General features: G+C 29.2%; 1 protein-coding gene across 1 annotated transcript in view; it reads right to left on the bottom strand.

The window, feature by feature from the left end:
- Nucleotides 1-6011: 6011 nt before the first annotated feature.
- The window catches only part of LOC147803279 (thioredoxin reductase 1, cytoplasmic-like), a 29035-nt gene continuing 14768 nt past the window's right edge, over nt 6012-20278 (bottom strand). Inside the window, exons 8-13 of the mRNA XM_087150733.1 lie at nt 18140-18285; nt 15643-15735; nt 12798-12944; nt 10742-10897; nt 7587-7719; nt 6012-6289 (exon numbers count right to left, since the gene is read on the bottom strand). Of these exons, the coding sequence (XP_087006859.1) occupies nt 10799-10897; nt 12798-12944; nt 15643-15699 (303 nt within the window). The 5' untranslated portion in view covers nt 15700-15735; nt 18140-18285 and the 3' untranslated portion in view covers nt 6012-6289; nt 7587-7719; nt 10742-10798. The remainder of the gene's footprint in view (nt 6290-7586; nt 7720-10741; nt 10898-12797; nt 12945-15642; nt 15736-18139; nt 18286-20278) is intronic.

A 20278-nucleotide genomic window follows, 5' to 3' on the forward strand; every position in this document is an offset into this window, starting at 1 on the left:
ACGGCCGACAAATAAAGAATTATCTATAGGGCGTCACAGAAAGATGTGCTATAGATTATGGTCTTTGCACGTGAAAGACTCGTTAATGAGTGATTTATGGTCTTTGGTATCTATTGGTATTTTAGACCCCATTGAGAACGCAAAAAAAAGTTCAGAATATTCTAGGGTCTAGGAAGAGTTAAAAAATAGTATAAAAATTCTTCCAGGTGGTAGATGCGAACTCTGTTTGCCATTTAAGTCAACAATAACGGTAAACAAATAAAGAATTATCTATAGGGCTCACAGAAAGATGTGCTATAGATTATGGTCTTTGCACGTGAAAGACTCGTTAATGAGTGATTTATGGTCTTTGGTATCTATTGGTACTTTAGACCCCATTGAGAACGCAAAAAAAAGTTCAGAATATTCTAGGGTCTAGGAAGAGTTAAAAAATAGTATAAAAATTCTTCCAGGTGGTAGATACGAACTCTGTTTGCCATTTAAGTCAACAATAACGGCCGATAAATATAGAATTATCTATAGGGTGTCTCAGAAAGATGTGCTATAGATTATGGTCTTTGCACGTGAAAGACTCGTTAATGAGTGATTTATGGTTTTTGGTATCTATTGGTACTTTAGACCCCATTGAGAACGCAAAAAAAAGTCCAGAATATTCTAGGGTCTAAGAAGAGTTAAAAAATAGTATAAAAATTCTTCCAGGTGGTAGATACGAACTCTGTTTGCCATTTAAGTCAACAATAACGGCCGATAAATATAGAATTATCTATAGGGTGTCTCAGAAAGATGTGCTATAGATTATGGTCTTTGCACGTGAAAGACTCGTTAATGAGTGATTTATGGTTTTTGGTATCTATTGGTACTTTAGACCCCATTGAGAACGCAAAAAAAAGTTCAGAATATTCTAGGGTCTAGGAAGAGTTAAAAAATAGTATAAAAATTCTTCCAGGTGGTAGATACGAACTCTGTTTGCCATTTAAGTCAACAATAACGGCCGACAAATAAAGAATTATCTATAGGGCGTCACAGAAAGATGTGCTATAGATTATGGTCTTTGCACGTGAAAGACTCGTTAATGAGTGATTTATGGTCTTTGGTATCTATTGGTATTTTAGACCCCATTGAGAACGCAAAAAAAAGTTCAGAATATTCTAGGGTCTAGGAAGAGTTAAAAAATAGTATAAAAATTCTTCCAGGTGGTAGATGCGAACTCTGTTTGCCATTTAAGTCAACAATAACGGTAAACAAATAAAAAATTATCTATAGGGCTCACAGAAAGATGTGCTATAGATTATGGTCTTTGCACGTGAAAGACTCGTTAATGAGTGATTTATGGTCTTTGGTATCTATTGGTACTTTAGACCCCATTGAGAACGCAAAAAAAAGTTCAGAATATTCTAGGGTCTAGGAAGAGTTAAAAAATAGTATAAAAATTCTTCCAGGTGGTAGATACGAACTCTGTTTGCCATTTAAGTCAACAATAACGGCCGATAAATATAGAATTATCTATAGGGTGTCTCAGAAAGATGTGCTATAGATTATGGTCTTTGCACGTGAAAGACTCGTTAATGAGTGATTTATGGTTTTTGGTATCTATTGGTACTTTAGACCCCATTGAGAACGCAAAAAAAAGTTCAGAATATTCTAGGGTCTAAGAAGAGTTAAAAAATAGTATAAAAATTCTTCCAGGTGGTAGATACTAACTCTGTCTGCCATTTAAGTCAACAATAACGGTCGACAAATATAGAATTATCTATAGGGTGTCTCAGAAAGATGTGCTATATATTATGGTCTTTGCACGTGTACGACTCGTTAATGAGTGATTTATGGTCTTTGGTATCTATTGGTACTTTAGACCCCATTGAGAACGCAAAAAAAAAGTTCAGAATATTCTAGGGTCTAGGAAGAGTTAAAAAATAGTATAAAAATTCTTCCAGGTGGTAGATACGAACTCTGTTTGCCATTTAAGTCAACAATAACGGCCGACAAATAAAGAATTATCTATAGGGCGTCACAGAAAGATGTGCTATAGATTATGGTCTTTGCACGTGAAAGACTCGTTAATGAGTGATTTATGGTCTTTGGTATCTATTGGTATTTTAGACCCCATTGAGAACGCAAAAAAAAGTTCAGAATATTCTAGGGTCTAGGAAGAGTTAAAAAATAGTATAAAAATTCTTCCAGGTGGTAGATGCGAACTCTGTTTGCCATTTAAGTCAACAATAACGGTAAACAAATAAAGAATTATCTATAGGGCTCACAGAAAGATGTGCTATAGATTATGGTCTTTGCACGTGAAAGACTCGTTAATGAGTGATTTATGGTCTTTGGTATCTATTGGTACTTTAGACCCCATTGAGAACGCAAAAAAAAGTTCAGAATATTCTAGGGTCTAGGAAGAGTTAAAAAATAGTATAAAAATTCTTCCAGGTGGTAGATACGAACTCTGTTTGCCATTTAAGTCAACAATAACGGCCGACCAATATAGAATTATCTATAGGGTGTCTCAGAAAGATGTGCTTTAGATTATGGTCTTTGCACGTGAAAGACTCGGTAATGAGTGATTTATGGTCTTTGGTATCTATTGGTACTTTAGACCCCATTGAGAACGCAAAAAAAAGTCCAGAATATTCTAGGGTCTAAGAAGAGTTAAAAAATAGTATAAAAATTCTTCCAGGTGGTAGATACGAACTCTGTTTGCCATTTAAGTCAACAATAACGGCCGACCAATATAGAATTATCTATAGGGTGTCTCAGAAAGATGTGCTATAGATTATGGTCTTTGCACGTGAAAGACTCGTTAATGAGTGATTTATGGTTTTTGGTATCTATTGGTACTTTAGACCCCATTGAGAACGCAAAAAAAAGTTCAGAATATTCTAGGGTCTAAGAAGAGTTAAAAAATAGTATAAAAATTCTTCCAGGTGGTAGATACTAACTCTGTTTGCCATTTAAGTCAACAATAACGGTCGACAAATATAGAATTATCTATAGGGTGTCTCAGAAAGATGTGCTATATATTATGGTCTTTGCACGTGTACGACTCGTTAATGAGTGATTTATGGTCTTTGGTATCTATTGGTACTTTAGACCCCATTGAGAACGCAAAAAAAAGTTCAGAATATTCTAGGGTCTAGGAAGAGTTAAAAAATAGTATAAAAATTCTTCCAGGTGGTAGATACTAACTCTGTTTGCCATTTAAGTCAACAATAACGGTCGAAAAATATAGAATTATCTATAGGGTGTCTCAGAAAGATGTGCTATATATTATGGTCTTTGCACGTGAAAGACTCGGTAATGAGTGATTTATGGTCTTTGGTATCTATTGGTACTTTAGACCCCATTGAGAACGCAAAAAAAAGGTTCAGAATATTCTAGGGTCTAGGAAGAGTTAAAAAATAGTATAAAAATTCTTCCAGGTGGTAGATACTAACTATGTTTGCCATTTAAGTCAACAATAACGGTCGAAAAATATAGAATTATCTATAGGGTGTCTCAGAAAGATGTGCTACATATTATGGTCTTTGCACGTGAAAGACTCGGTAATGAGTGATTTATGGTCTTTGGTATCTATTGGTACTTTAGACCCCTTTGAGAACGCAAAAAAAAGTTCAGAATATTCTAGGGTCTAGGAAGAATTAAAAAATAGTATAAAAATTCTTCCAGGAAGTAGATACGAACTCTGTTTGCCATTTAAGTCAACAATAACGGTCGACAAATATAGAATTATCTATAGGGTGTCTCAGAAAGATGTGCTATAGATTATGGTCTTTGCACGTGAAAGACTCGTTAATGAGTGATTTATGGTCTTTGGTATCTATTGGTACTTTAGACCCAATTGAGAACGCAAAAAAAAGTTCAGAATATTCTAGGGTCTAGGAAGAGTTAAAAAATAGTATAAAAATTCTTCCAGGTGGTAGATACTAACTCTGTTTGCCATTTAAGTCAACAATAACGGTCGACAAATATAGAATTATCTATAGGGTGTCTCAGAAAGATGTGCTATATATTATGGCCTTTGCGCGTGTACGACTCGTTAATGAGTGATTTATGGTCTTTGGTATCTTTTGGTACTTTAGACCCCATTGAGAACGCAAAAAAAAGTTCAGAATATTCTAGGGTCTAGGAAGAGTTAAAAAATAGTATAAAAATTCTTCCAGGAAGTAGATACGAACTCTGTTTGCCATTTAAGTCAACAATAACGGCCGACAAATATAGAATTATCTATAGGGTGTCTCAGAAAGATGTGCTATAGATTATGGTCTTTGCACGTGAAAGACTCGTTAATGAGTGATTTATGGTCTTTAGTATCTATTGGTACTTTAGACCCCATTGAGAACGGAAAAAAAGTTCAGAATATTCTAGGGTCTAGGAAGAGTTAAAAAATTGTATAAAAATTCTTCCAGGTGGTAGATACGAACTCAGTTTGCCATTTAAGTCAACAATAACGGCCGACAAATATAGAATTATCTATAGGGTTTCTCAGAAAGATGTGCTTTAGATTATGGTCTTTGCACGTGAAAGACTCGGTAATGAGTGATTTATGGTCTTTGGTATCTATAGGTATTTTAGACCCATTGAGAACGCAAAAAAAGTTGTAGATTCAATTGATGGGAGAGATGGAAAAGTGAAAGCTGTCAGATTAAAGACCAATATATTAATATATATAATAACCGAATTTATCCATTAAAACTTTGGGAATAAATTTTACCAACTCATGCTCATGAGAAGGCTCCAGTGTCCACTGCTGACTTACCATCTGTACCACAACAGCCAGCAACATCGCCTCAACTAAAAAGAACTTAGTGATCTCTAAAAGTGCCAAATAGACTTGGCATGTTATAAATATTTTGAGTTACTGTCCAGCATCTCAAAAGGGAGGAGTTTGTGGATTTATTTTTCACTCAGAGTTATATGTGTAGGCATTAGCCTTGAACGGGCAGATGGTTTTATGATTTCAGAGAGTGAAGAAATCTCGGAGTTTTGTCTGTTAACCTTCCGTTAGACGCGCACACCTCACAGGTGCATCTTTACTGCACCCCCACCTCCTTTGCCGTCAATAGATGTTTCCGGGGGTCGAGCCTAATGTTATCTTCCAATCTTTGGATTACTCAAAGGTCCGTGTACTACCGACCATCGAACATGTCGATGGAGAGTTTCAGCAACTCAAATTACCCCACAGGTGCAGCGCGACCATTGACGCAAGTTTTATAGATATAATATTTTTATGAATTAAATATATATATTTTATCTTATTTTCTGCCCTACTCAACGTAGCAGGTATAAATGATCAAGTTATATACACAAAAAATGATTGCGAAGTGAAAAACCTCAGAATCTTCTTGCGTCAATTGGTTAAACATCTTGTGATGGATGAAATGATCCGACTCAGGTGCAAGAAAAATTTATCTTCAGTACTTCGCCTTCGATTGGCAGAAACAAACTTCTCAAGCCGCAGAAAATTCACTGTTTGAAAATCAAGCCAAGAAAAGAAAATTGTGCGAGCCATGTCAAAAAAATAAACAATGAAAAAATAGAAAGTATACTTGTGCTACTTGAGGAAAATACTTATGTTTTAGTCATGTAACAACAATTTGTAAAGACCTCTTGCAAAAATTCTTGTTCGCATGAAGATAGTTCTGCATCAGACAGCCTCTCTAAGATATTATTTTTATACTAACATGTGATATTGAAATAAGTATACAAAATATACAAAACTATCGATATACAAAATTATCGATATACAAAACTCTCCATGTTTTTTTACAGTTTTACTTCTCTTTGTTTTTCTTTATGTTGTGCAATTATTTGTGATACAGTTTTTTTAATATATTTTACTAATTAAATAAGTTTTTTAATACTTTATCTACCTAAAGAATCTTAACTAGGTAACAGTTAACTATTTGAACTAGAATAAATGTCACTTGACTTAAAAAAAAACAAAAACACCTTACAGGTGCAACGCGATTCGGAACAAGTGCGCGTCTAACAGAAGGTTAATTTGATTGTCCATGTTTCTTTGTATTTGAGTCTTCCTTATTAAATGTGTTTGTGAATATTGTTACTGGTTTTCCTTTTGTATTGAAGTTCTTTTTGTTGCTTGCGGCCAGTTCTAAATTTATCTTAATGACTAAACATCTACCAGATGTTTTCATAAACAAAATTGTTTTACAATTAAATTAACTACCTGCTACAATTACATTTTTTAAAAATTCAAAAACACATAATTGGTATCAAATAATGACGAAAAGTAACAAACTTGTTCATGCTGCATCCCAAATAATGGAAAACCCTGAAAAAAGAAAATATTTTTAGTTATAATAAAAGAAGTTCGAGACATAAATTTTAAAGTACTTAAAGGATTATAAACGATCTTTTCAAATAATAGTATGTGACTTTTCATTATGTTTATTTAAACATTTCTTGAGAAGACGAGAGATCAAAACTACAATTTTTTCCTCAATGCATAACTGTTTATTATTCAAGATAGACTAAATCCACAGGACCGTAAAATGACAGAAAAAAAGAAAAAGAAAGAAAAAAAAATTTTTTTTTTAAAAGAAAACGCAGATTAAAAAATTTACAATGCATTTTAATATGTGAATCACAATTTTCGAATCTATTTCGAGCTAAAAAGTAGTTTATATAGATTTTAGAGATTATCTTTGCTATATCTGACGTTTCATCGAATTAGAGTGTTAAAAAATCACCCAAATTTATTAATCTTTCCAATATTTTTAAATTCATTCAAACATTAACCTTTAAGAAACTTAAGACTTATACCACTTTAAAAAATAATGACACATGCAATCTTTACAAGTTTTTAAATTGATTATTATTTTTTAAATGTAATATATTATAAGCTAATTGCTTTGTTAATAAATTTCGATTAGTATTCTTGTATTGGTACTTGCAGCAGTATTGAAATGTCATTTAAAAAATATAATAATTCATTTAGATTTTTCAGAATACAAATAAACGAAGTGAAAATTTAATGTAGTCTCTCTTACATATACATCGTCTGCAAAGAATAGTTATTTAATATGGACTATTTTTTTTCTTCAGTAAACCTGATAATTAGGCACATACTATTTTTTCCTAGGTCTGAAATACAATCTTCCAAACCATATTTTATTGCAAATATATTAAAATGAAATTTTATAAGGAAATAATCCTATTATGATTTAAAAAACAGGTGCTTAAAATTGTTCACGTATTTTTTTTTTCTCATTTTCTGACTTTCTTTAGTAGGTAAGTTATTCCACAATGAAATATTTAAAATTCTGCAATTAAGATATAAATGCTAAAACTATATTGTTAGTTCAAAGAAACATTTTTTTTACATTATTAATGATTGAAGATGAACTTTGTTAATAAACAGACAACAGTTATCAGTAGTGAATTTTTAGTAATAACTAGTTAATATGATAAATTTCAGAAATTACTCACTTTAGCCAACATATTTATCATTTAAGGTTTAGTTTGTACAGGAATTTTTTACAATTAAAATATACGTGTTATTAAAAAAGCTTAATCATAAATATATGACCACATGCAGCGTGTATAATATTAAGATAACGAATACAAACCTGGCATGTTTTTATTTGGACAAGCAGTTCTTTCTTGAAGCCAGAAATTGGCACGAGGATTCCGACTAGGGTTGTAGGTAGACATGCTAGTTTGTATTCATTCCAGCCACAATAAGGAACAGTCGGACATTCTCTGTAAATTTTTTGGAAAAACAGAACATATATTAACTTTGTAAATGAGTGGTTGTTTATTAACACAAAAAAAAACAACAAAGTAAAACATCAAAAGCTGAAATAAAAATTTAGCATGGCATGTGACATTCATAATAGGAGCAATTATAGCTTCATAATGTTAAAATATTTAACATTTTATCACGTTTATGTTCATCATAAATATACCTAATAATATAAAATTTTGATATCTTATGATAAAAAATTACTCAAATGTGGAGAAAAAAATTCCTTGTGTTTTTGCTATGCAGATTATACACAATATATTAAGAGGAAACACAACAACTAATGTTCTCTTGCGTCAGTTATATTTAGCTAACTATACTAATTTCAGTTGAGGGAAAAGCTTGAAAGAAAAAAGGAGCAGCTGAACATATTTAAAGGATGCTATAGTAAATGAAATAGTTTAGTATAATTGAAATATCATCCTTAAATATCCCATATATTACGCTTTGAGTGATCACCATTTTTTAAAAGTCCGTAATAAGAAACAAAATTCCCTGTATTTTCTGAGTTTGCAAAGAAAGAAAAAAAAATTATATTATATTATATATATATATATATATATATATATATATATATATATATATATATATATATATATATATATATATATATATATATATATATATATATATATATATATATATATATATATATATATATATATATAATAATAATAATTCTTTTATGGCTCATATTTATGATCTCACATACATGGACATTTAATTATCATACTTGCCTACTCTTACGCTCTTTAAAGAAGCGTTTTCTTAGCTGTAATGGAACTCCAATTGAAGTGATATTGAGAAAGTTCAATTATTTGACTAACATAGTGACACGAGGGCCAGACATAAGTATCTTTAAACTATTAAAACGTAGTTCTTTTCAAAATCAATGCAAATTGTTAAAACAGGACTCATCTACGAACATTGAAATAATTTTTTAGATTACACAGACCTAATTTGGAACAGAAGACCAAATTTTGAGTTTACCAATGTTCAACGCCATAGTCTTGTTATTTTGAACCCAACGTAGAGAATCATCATGGATAGGAAAAACTCCGGTAGATTTTACGTAATATAAATTTCATGATAATTGTTGCATAATGAACTAAATAAACATAGGGAGTTTTAGGGAGTTTTATAGTCATCAAAATAGAAAAACTGAAAAATTTTCCACTTATGATTGACATTAAACATACTTGAAATGTTATGTATTAAGTTTACTCCTAATTTTGAATATTAATCGGCATTTAATGCATAAAAGATAGTTAAAAGATTTTTTTTAATTTAGAAAGAATTCCGAATAAAAATAAACAGAACATTTTTTAGAACAAATAAAGTTTTGAACTGATTTCTATAAATGAGATTCGTGTCATTATGTATTAGTAATACTTATTTAAATATTTAAGCAAGCAAGCAATAATCTGTTCAAAAATTCTATTTCAGTAGGGATTTTTTTTTAGGAAATGTACTCAATTTTGGGGAATTTTCTAAAATGTACGAAAACCAGGATTTTAACAATTTTATTTAAACCAGTAGACCAGGAGAAACTGCCAAAATCCAGTAGTCTACTGAAAATCCTGTAGAGTTTGCAGCTATGATTATATTAGCCATGCATAAGCACTCATCAAGAGAGATTGGTTTCTTTTCAGGATTTTTAACCCTTTAACTATAAACCTCAACTCAACTTATAGCAAGATCGAACTTCATCTCTGAACAAATTGATTTATTTCAACACTTGTGGATAAGCACTATTCTGGCATGTTTTAGCATTCCTTCATTATAAATCTACAATTCAAAGTCCTGCAATCCATGGTTAGATAGAAGATTTATCTATCAGTCCACACAAACTAAAAGATATAACAAGTTCGCACCCATTTACTGTGGTGTATCAGATTCTAGGACTCAATCTTAATGGCTGGAGGGGGTGACCTCAAATATGCTAATTAATAAGTGCAGACAATAGGAATGTTAGGAAATCAGACACAAAAATGTACTTTCTCAGATTAAACATACCTTTTTTTGAATGAATTCAGATTTCTGACCCCCAAAATATAAGGGGTAGCTGCAATCTGGGATATATGGTTCCCATTGTTTGGCTGAAGAGCGGTATTCAGTTTAAACCCTTTACTGTTAATTTTACTTTTTACGTACTTCGTCACATCAAAAACTTTTTTAGTGGATTGAATAATTTTTGCAAAAAATAAATACTATCTATTTATTATTTTATCAAATAATAGACGAAAAAATTTTGAATTGTAAGATATAAAATTTTTTAGATTATTTTAAAGTATTTTACATCATGTCAAAATACAAAATATTTTAGCGAAATTGGGTAAATAGTTCGTGAAAAATCAAATTTTAAATATACAGGTTTTTTGAAATTAGATTTCTCAGGAATTATTCAACCGGTTTTGCTCCAATTTTGTATTTTGTGATGTAAAATTACATACTTTAAAATGATGCAAAAAATTTTATACCTTATAATTCTAAATTTTTTAACTAATATTTAATAAAATAATTAATATTAATTAAAATTTACTTTTTGTATGCAGGGTTTATACAGAGATCAGAAGAAGAAATCCAAGGAGTATCCAAAAAGTCCAAAATTTTAAGGACTTATCAAAAATTAAAAATCTTTGTGTAAAAGAAAACTAAAAAGTTTTTTTTAAATTAAAAAAACAGTTATTATAAGGAACTTGCAAAAACGTTTAGTTTGCATATTTTTTTTCTAGCTCTTTTGAAATTAATTTTAACTTTGTCAAACTTCATCAAGAAAAATAAATTTATCACTTTTACGCATAAATACATTTTCCAGGTTCAATTATTTTATTATAGAAAAAACACAGGAATAAAAATTACAAAAATTGTTACAATTGTTATTGTTTACAGTAGATTTATATACATGGATACAGCATCATTTTATTATAGAAAAAAAAACTATTAAAGGAATAAGAATCATAAATAAAACAAGAATACCTTGACAGATTTATTGCAAATATCCAGGCTGAAACTTATCCTTTTATGAAAGGCAGATTAAGGTTCACCAGTACTGTAAACATCCACAGTTTGTTTAGATGACATATAGCCTTGGGCATGATTTATGGTAGCTTCAATCACACCATCGCAGATGGCCTAGAATAGATAAAACGAGTTTTAAAACCCTATATACTTTTTTTTAACACTTAAAGATAGAAATAAAGAATTTTTAAAACTTTCTAGCAAAACAAGCACAATACAGATAGAACCAGAAATCTGTCATTGCCAGTTTTAATCTAAGTGAAAAAATGAGCAGAGGCATTTATTCCCTAAAGATGCTTTTAATAATAATCTAATTTCTAGTGGAACTAACCCGTATTTGTGCTACATGGAAAAGAAGACCACGAGAACCTCTCAAGGTTAGCCTGACGGCAGGGGAACTCTAACTCACGTCTATCACTGAGGATATTTCCCGTCAGCACTGTAGTCGGTACAAGCCGGATGCAGAATTCGTATTGACCAGTCATCGAACCCCCTGAGCCATACAATCCATTGTATTTCATGTTTAAAAGTAGAAGATATTAACCAATATAACTTTTACTTGTATTTAGCGGTGCAGCTAGCAGTGAGCAAGAAAGAGCACATGTCCCCGGTTGTGCTAAATTTATGACAATTTTTTTATATGCATCCAGGAACTATTTTTTATCTCTTTTTAATACACTTCTTTTTAATAATCCCACTCCAGTTTCATTTGAAAATTACAGGCCCAATAATTACTAAAAAATTTTATCTCATTTACCTAACAATTGAATGTGTGTTATTGTTGCAGTTTGCTATGCAAGTAGGTTTATTATTTTTGAAAAAAAAATTTTCTCTAAATACATGCATTTTTCAAGCTCAACGTAAAATGATTGCTTTAAAATATTCTAAATCAGGGATAGGCAAACTCTTTTGGTCAGGGGCCAAAAATCAAGAAAAAAATGTTGGATGGGTCAAGTAAAAACTTCAAAACTTAAGAAAAAAAGGTGATATACAAGTTTTAATTTAAATATTTAGTGAGATGAAGGAAATTGCGATTTCACTTTTAAAAGTTTCTCACTTTAAGGTTGGAAGTGAGATGTGCTTATTTTAAGGAGCAAGGCTAAATGCTTTGCTGTTAGTCTACTTCTGAAATGATTTTTTCTAAGGTTCATAGTTGAAAACTCTTGCTCACACATATAAGATTAAGCAAACAAGCACTGATTTTCTGAGCATGAAATATTAAACTTCGGAAACTAGCTTTTGGTAATGATTTGTAAAACTTTGGAATATTTAGAAACGACTGCTTCAAATGATTGTTAGATTGTCGCTCTTTGGAGTGTAAAATGCGCAGTCTGCCAAATGTGAAGTGCAATTTAACTATATTAGATTCCATAAGTCAGCTCCTCGAGAGAGACAAGCGCTAGTTGGAGCCAATCTACGGCTATTCTATAAAGAACTTCGGTTTTCAACATTTTACCAATTGAAGCTGTCTGAGCTAACTATTTCCATCAATTTATGTTTTGTAGAACAAAAATAGAGAAAGCAAAAACTTCATCAGTACTTTGTTGAAAAAGGAAAAACAGAAATAATTTTAAACATAGTCGACAAGAAAATGGATGTATATTGTTTATATTTGCCACTGATCGGCAAATAAAAATTCTATCCGCGGGCCGTAGTTTGCCCATCCCTGTTCTAAATGAAGCTGATTGTATTTCAAAAAATTAAAATTGAGTTGCTTATCACTACCAAAATTTAATACAAGCAAAGTATTGCTAAGTTGAAGATATTTCAAGATCACTTTCAGTTTAAATAAAGTGGATATAACAGATCGTAAAATAATTTAAATAAAGAAAAAATTCCAACTTTCATTAAAAATTCCTTGATTTTTTTTCAGGTTTTTTTCAAGTGTAAAAAAATTTATTGATAATTCGAGGTGGGTGGCCACCCTGTTAAATTAACAGTAGGAAATCAAAACAAATGAAATAATAAAAACAAAATAAACAAATAAATTAACAATAAGATTATTTATACTTACAGACTGAATTTGGTCTGCATCAATGAAATGAAGTAGAACAAGGAGATGTATATAAATATCTTGTTCAGGCAATAATGACTGTTGACTGGATTTAGCATTCTTTATTCTGGTTGGTGCTTTGTTACCATTTGTATCCATATCCATAGGCTAAAAGTAAAAAAAATCTTTAAATTCAGGTATAAAAAAACATGGAATTAAACATTTATGAATATCATTTATTATCGTCAAGTATATTGATAACACAATAGCCCTTAGTCAAGGGCTATTATCTATTACAAAAATGTTTTTCTTCCAATTGTTGAAAGTTTTTCATATACATAAAATTAACAAAAAACAAAAATATTTTCAAAATAAGTAGTTTTTGGAAAGAAAAAAAAACTATATTATATAAGTCACCCCAAAATTAATTATATATGTCACCATAAGAACATGTTACACACTATCTTAAATACATTTGACTTGTTCCTTCTACTTTATAAAACAATTACTTTATTCAATTATGTGAAAGAATGATTCAAAATTACAATTAGTAAAACTTATTGGTTGTAGAGGATAAGTAAAGTTATCGGAATTTTTCATATTTAAATAAAAATTATTTATAAATGTAAATTAACAAAAACACTTACAAGATTAATATAGATTATACTGAATGAATGAAATATTTCTAAAAAATTAAGTAAACTAAAAATAAATCTTAATAAAGTCAGAACTGGCAAGTCTAAGGACAGAATGGACAGTTTAAACTGTCCTGTCCAAAACCAGTTTGTCTTTAACTGGACAATACCCTTTTATTCAAATTATGTCACAATTTAAAAAAAATATTGGGAAAAATAAAAGGTTAAGTTTTGAACAGGCAAAAGGAGGCTTTATATCTAAAACAAGAGGAGATATTTATTGAAAAATTAATCATCAAACTTTTGACTTGCTCTAAATTTCTGAAATCGTATAGGTATATAAGAATAATGTATTTATATGTATGTCTATTAAACTTCTATATCAATTTATTATTGTTTATTGTGAAAAAAATATTAAATTTTTAAAATACTTGTTTTAACTTGCATTACATTAATCACATGTAGACATTATATAGAAATACATCTAACTTTATAAATAAATATTGCATAAAAAGACATTTTAAATAAGTGTTGCAGCTGAATTAATCACTTATTAAGAATATATTCTAATCTTATCCATTGAACATTCAATTGATTTTGATATTTAACGAACTAACAATAAATATTTTTATTATGTATTTTGTAAATTTGAATAACAAAATTTGTTAAATAAAGTAAACAATAAAACCTGAGAAGTTAAAAATGTTGAAAGGAAAAGAGAAAATATTAAGTGGTAATATTATCAAGGATTATTACGTATCAAAATATAGTGCAATAAAAATATTAACTGACAAAGGAAAAATCCAAAAATAAAAATTTTATGATAAACTGTTTTAAGACATACTAAATATTTTACATATATAGGGAATTTTAAGGATTTTTATTGTCATCAAAATACAAAACGTTTTTACTCTAATAACCAAATGGTCTGCAATATTTTACATTTATGTATGAATTTGAACTTTCTTTTATTATGCCAATTCATAATTTTAAATATGAAGACCCATTAGTTTTTGTGAAAGTATTTAGTCCAGTTTTATGGAAGACATTAGTAGTGGTAAAGTTACATTTGCGTTTCTTGTGTAGGACTGAGGAATGAAAACACTCAAGAATTTTAAATAAGCAGTGAAACAAACAGGCACTCAGCAGATCCATAGCTGGTGATTTATCGATATATAAAATAGCCAATAACAAAGCTAATCCTGCATTATTAATATAAAATAATTTTCATACATCTTAATCATACACAAAAAAAGATAGAAATAATATAACCCAGTAACTGAAAGATTTTTGTGGTTAAGAGAAATGCTTAAGAATATTGAGTTAAAAATAGAATATGATATTCATTGCAGTTGTTCAACTCCATTAACCCTGTATGAAAGAGTGACAGGCTCTGGTTTAGGTCAAAATTACAACCTGAGGATGAATGGTGCATGATTGTGTCCTCCCTACAAAACGGGTTATGGCACATCTGCATGACAGAAGTCGAATTCTCGGCCACAGATGCGCAACTGGAAAACAAGACGCGTGTACCTTTCGCCTTAAAATTGGCTTGTCAGTATTGGAAATTGGCATATGACAACAGCAGTATATATGATGGACAAGTAATTCATTATTGATACTTTAGATTTTTTGGAATAAAAAGTTATAGCAAATTTTAAAATGAAAAAAAAAAAATAAAAAGATGAGTAAAAAAAAAGCTGCAAATGAGTCTTACTTCATTATGTTCAGTAATACTTGTTTAAATATTCAAGCAAACTTAAAAATTGTGTAAAAATTCTATTTCATGAATATTTTTTTTAGAAAACTTACTCAATTTTAGAGAATTTACTAAAATATACAAGTAGCCAGGAGAATATTTACTATACACTTAGACCAGGGCAAACTATCAAAATTCAGCAGACTACTGGTGAATCCAGAAGAGTTGGCAATTATGCACTTAGAAATTAAATAACTCCTGCCTAATATTAAAAGTTGTCTGTTTAAACTCATACCTACTCTGAAGTTAATAAATTTTTTAAAAAAAAAAACTCATAAAATTTTTATGTTAGAGACAAAACACTATCAGTAATAATGAAATTATGCAAACAGAAATACAAAAAAATATTGTTGCACATAGACAAAAGGTCATAAGTTTTAAAATATTTGACAATAAACTACTTGTAGTGTTTTCAAATTGATATATTAAAATTAACAGTTTAAAAAAAACTAAAGAAAAAAAATGATTTTACCAGCCAGTGATAAAGTTTCGAGATCAACTTTGGGAGCCTTTTCTTTCTCATCTGCATCCTCTGAAGTCATTTCAACCTCTTGAATTGCCATTACTATATTGAAAAATAAAAAGTAACCATATAGTCATTACATTATAATACAACATTTGATGCATTGTGCCTGAAACATAAATGAATAAGAATTTTTATTTCTTAAAATGAAAAACTAAAAAAAAAGCAACGAAATACTTAAATTTTTCTTAAACTTTTTCATACATGGTTAACATAATAAATTTAGAAGATTTAACTTACATCAAACCTACAACCACAAATAAAATATTAATTGCAGCAATAAAAACCTACCATAAAGTACTAATTTGTCATGCTCATAAAAAGTAGTGAGATCTCCATAGATGTTATCTTTACCTGTACTTAGGTATTTTTGAATGCTGATAGGACTTTAAATAATAAAAAAAAACAGGAAGGTAAGATAATTGGATGATTTTACGAAATAGTTCATTTTCTATTTCGAAAATTATTCAATATAACAAAGGTTTGAGATGAAACTCTTCGACATAGAAATTCAAATTAACATTGGATGGATACGTAACGCCAAGGGGAATATTATTTTTGACAAAACAAGGTTTTGGGTTATCGAAGTTTGAGTTACCGAACGTATACTGTAATTGCATAATAATCAGGGTTAAAAAGGTTTAGGACAGAATGGATTAATACACGGTTTAAACTGTCCAAAACCCTTTTACTCAAATTATGTCACAATTTTATCTGAACAATATTTAAAAGGCAAAATAAACATAGAACTAATAACATATTGATAACTAAATCTACTAGAGAATATTTCTTTTTAAGAGTATAATGTTTAATTAATATTGTTTGACTCTTCAATTTAAACATTAAACAAAGTAATCAAAGTTATCAGTAATCAAGTTCAATTGGTTCTCTCATTCAATAGTACATAACTGAAGTTGGAACCTTGCCATACAGGTTGAGTTATTAGGGACTAAGTGCTTGGTTAGTCATAAACAGGTTTATTTATCTATAGCACTATTCAAGAATACTGTTATTTCATTCATGTTCAATTCTTTTAGCATAGTGGTGATACATCACTATTGTCAGTAACTGATGTTATGCCCTTCAAAACTGTTAATACATTTTTCAGTTATTTTGTATTTTCAATTTAAACTAATATATTTATATTTAAAAACAATTTTTTTAAAAATTAAAATAAAAGGTTGATTTTTAAACAAATTTAGTATTTTTTTAAAAAAATTATTATTTTTTAATATTGTATTATTTATTATTATGAAAAAACATTATTTATCAGTATTAAAAGCATATTTATATTTAAAGGATTAGGTATTCACTTTTGTTGTGCAATGAATTATGGAGGTTCAAAAATTATAAACCTTTTCCTATTATATTATATTATTTTCTTTTGATAAGTTCAAGTAAATTGTATAAAAAATATCAAATATTTATTGATACAAGTAATTATTATGTGTACAATGGTTACACCTATAGAATTTTTACCTTTTACCAAAGTTCAAGGTTTTGGACACTTTAAGACAGTTTTATCCAGTTTAAGACAGTAAGACCAGTCCAAAACCAGTTTAGGACGTCCAAAACCCTGTAATGATTTGTTCGATGTTTGTAATCTATAACTGAATCGTCCAATTAAAAAAAAAGGTTTTAAACTCGACATTTTTGTTCAGTAACAGTAAATTAAATAGTTAGTTGGAATAAAAAGTGTTCACTGCCTCCATAGCAACTGAAAAGTTAAAATATTCAAAATAGTTTTTCATTTAAATTTGAATATTCTTCAGCTCTTATAGATAATCTGAGATAGTATTCAACTGCAGCAAGAAACAGAGTATTTCATAAAAGTTCAGACATGCACAATTTAAAAAGTTTTAGTTACATAAAAGTAATTGTGCGATAGTATAATATTGAGAAGATACAAACATTTGTTAACTGCACTTTTTTTATTATGATTCATCACTTAAAACCCTGTTTTAAAAATTTTACATTTTTCAGTATATTTTACTGAAAAAACCTGAAATATAACATTCTTACTAACATGTAATTACTACTCAGGGTTTTAAATTTGATAAATCTTTAAAAAAACTTTTATAGTTCTGCAACAAGAATGTAGAAATTAAAATGTGAAAGTTAACTGTGAAAGTTAAGCTTAATTTGACTTTAAATGAAAAAAAAACCAAACCAAATTTGAGCCATGTCTGATGGTCGATTTCTTTACAATTTTATATATTGTGATAGATGAGTATATAAAAGAACAAACACTCACAGTAAGAAAAACATCTACTTTAAATACTTATCTAATGAAACTAAAAAATTCAGCAGAACAAAATTGAGAAATTGAAATTGAGACAAAAAATACACTAATACTCTTTCCTTGCAGCATGCTAATAAATAAATATTGTTTAGAACAATAAAACAAGCAAAAAGCAAATTAATAGAAATATATTAAATGATTTACTTAGAAGGTAATCTATACATATATCCTTTTCCACTATCACTAAAAATTAAAGCTCTGTCAGTAGTTAAGAAATCACCACCCATCCAACGTTCATCTCGAGGATTATCAGCAGAGCACAACAGTGAAAAATCCCCAGCATCATAAACCTTGGAAAACAAATATTATTTGTGATTTAATATTTTAAATCTACACAACAAAAATATTTGGCAATTAATAACTATTAAATTTTATAAAAATGTTAATTATTTGCAGCCAAAAATATAATTGACATATGATTCAGTGGCATTAAATAATTACATCAATAGAAAAGAAACAAATCTGATGATTGCTCTCTTACATAATGTTTAAATAAATACTACCTAAATGTATGATAGTCATCCAGAGAGTAAATTTCTCAAGGCATATAAAAAATTATAACAATACTGTATATCCTAGTGTATAAGCAGGCTATTTAAACCCAAAATGTTTATAAAAATCTAGGAGTTGTTAATACACCAGTAATAAAGTTGGACATTTGTTGATCGTGAAATAGTGATGCATCATTATAAACAATGAGATGGATATGAATAACTCTGTATCAATTCAACTCTTTCAAAAACTATTAATATGTTATAATAAATGAACTTTGTATTTTTTTTTATCATATTTTCTTAAAATATTAAGATTTTATTAGAAACAATACTTTAAATTACGTTCAGAAAAAATTAAGAATAAGAAAGATTATTTTAATAAAAAATATTTAAAAATATTTAACACAATGAAAATTCTTAAAACATATCATAAAGCTACAAATTTAAATATTTCAGAACATCACGAGTTGGATTCAGTAATGTTAACAGTATCATTATACGGATCTCCCTCAGTGATGGATTCTACTTCATCTGCTACGTCCATCCAAATAATTAGAATTTATGCACCTTTTAAAAAATTTTACAATAACATTTGAATTTCCATTTTGCTCAACACATAGAAAATTTGACACATCGTGTCTATACGAACAGTACGAATATTTCCTGTTTCTGAAAGGGTTTATTTTCTTTACATTAATCATTTATTTCAAGTTGATCGAATAATACCCTTGAAAGGTTTACTTAACCTTATATAACTAAACATTTGTCTAATAGACTATCAACTCATGCCAATTTTGAGAATTCCTGTTGATATTGTGATTACCCTAGTTTACTCACAGTACCTTCATAATTAGTAAAATTAGTAAACCAAAGGTGATAAAAAGAGCTGTACATTTGCTACTTTTTGAAATTTACAATAATCATGGTCTAACAGTCAAATGTTTAGTCCATCAAAATCAACATTAAAGATATTTTGAATACTGAAAAGCCCACAGATTACACAACTAAAAGTGCTGCAAACAAGCACAGAATTTTTCTTTCCATCTAAGAAATACAGAATGGCAAAATATGTAACATATGGACAGGAAAGGCATTCTGTTTGTTGACTTCTTGTTGGGGGTGCTGTGGTGAATGCTGAAAGTTATAGAGCAACCCTAGAAAACTTATGAGAAGCAATTCAGAATCAGAAGCATGGTATGCTTACTGCTGTTATTGTCCTGCTCTAGCTCTATGAAATCATTCACTCACATATAATGAATTCCAGAAAAAATCTGTCATGAGGTGACTCCATTTCCAGCTAGCACACTTCGATCACACTGGACTACAAAAAGTTACCTACCATTCCTATTAAATGTTACAATTCTAGTGATATTTAAGTTGAGAAGTAACTGAAATATTGGTATATATTTTGCAATATATCTTTTCAGGTAATAAAATTTGTCTCCTTTAATGTGCTGTGGGTGACTTGATTTCTAGATAACCTTTGTATCCTGATCCTATTAGAATCATTTAAAGACTTTGCATATTACACTATTTCATTATTCGCAGATATATACATATAATGTATACATGTAATGTATGCATATATTATTTTTCTCACTATGGCAAAACATTTGACAAATTGCTTTTGAATTTCACTGCATCTCTTTTACATACATTGATGAACTGGAAGCAAATATTTTATGGCATTCAACACCAAAATAAATTATTATTTAAGGTATGAAAAATTTTTAAATTCATGACATTATATGTGTTAGAGCTGATTATTTATAATTGGGTTGTGACGTGT

The sequence above is a fragment of the Parasteatoda tepidariorum genome, chromosome 9 (genome assembly GCF_982258835.1).
Source record: "Parasteatoda tepidariorum strain Cologne lab strain chromosome 9, Ptep-v5.0, whole genome shotgun sequence".
In the NCBI taxonomy this organism is placed as follows: Eukaryota; Metazoa; Arthropoda; class Arachnida; order Araneae; family Theridiidae; genus Parasteatoda; species Parasteatoda tepidariorum.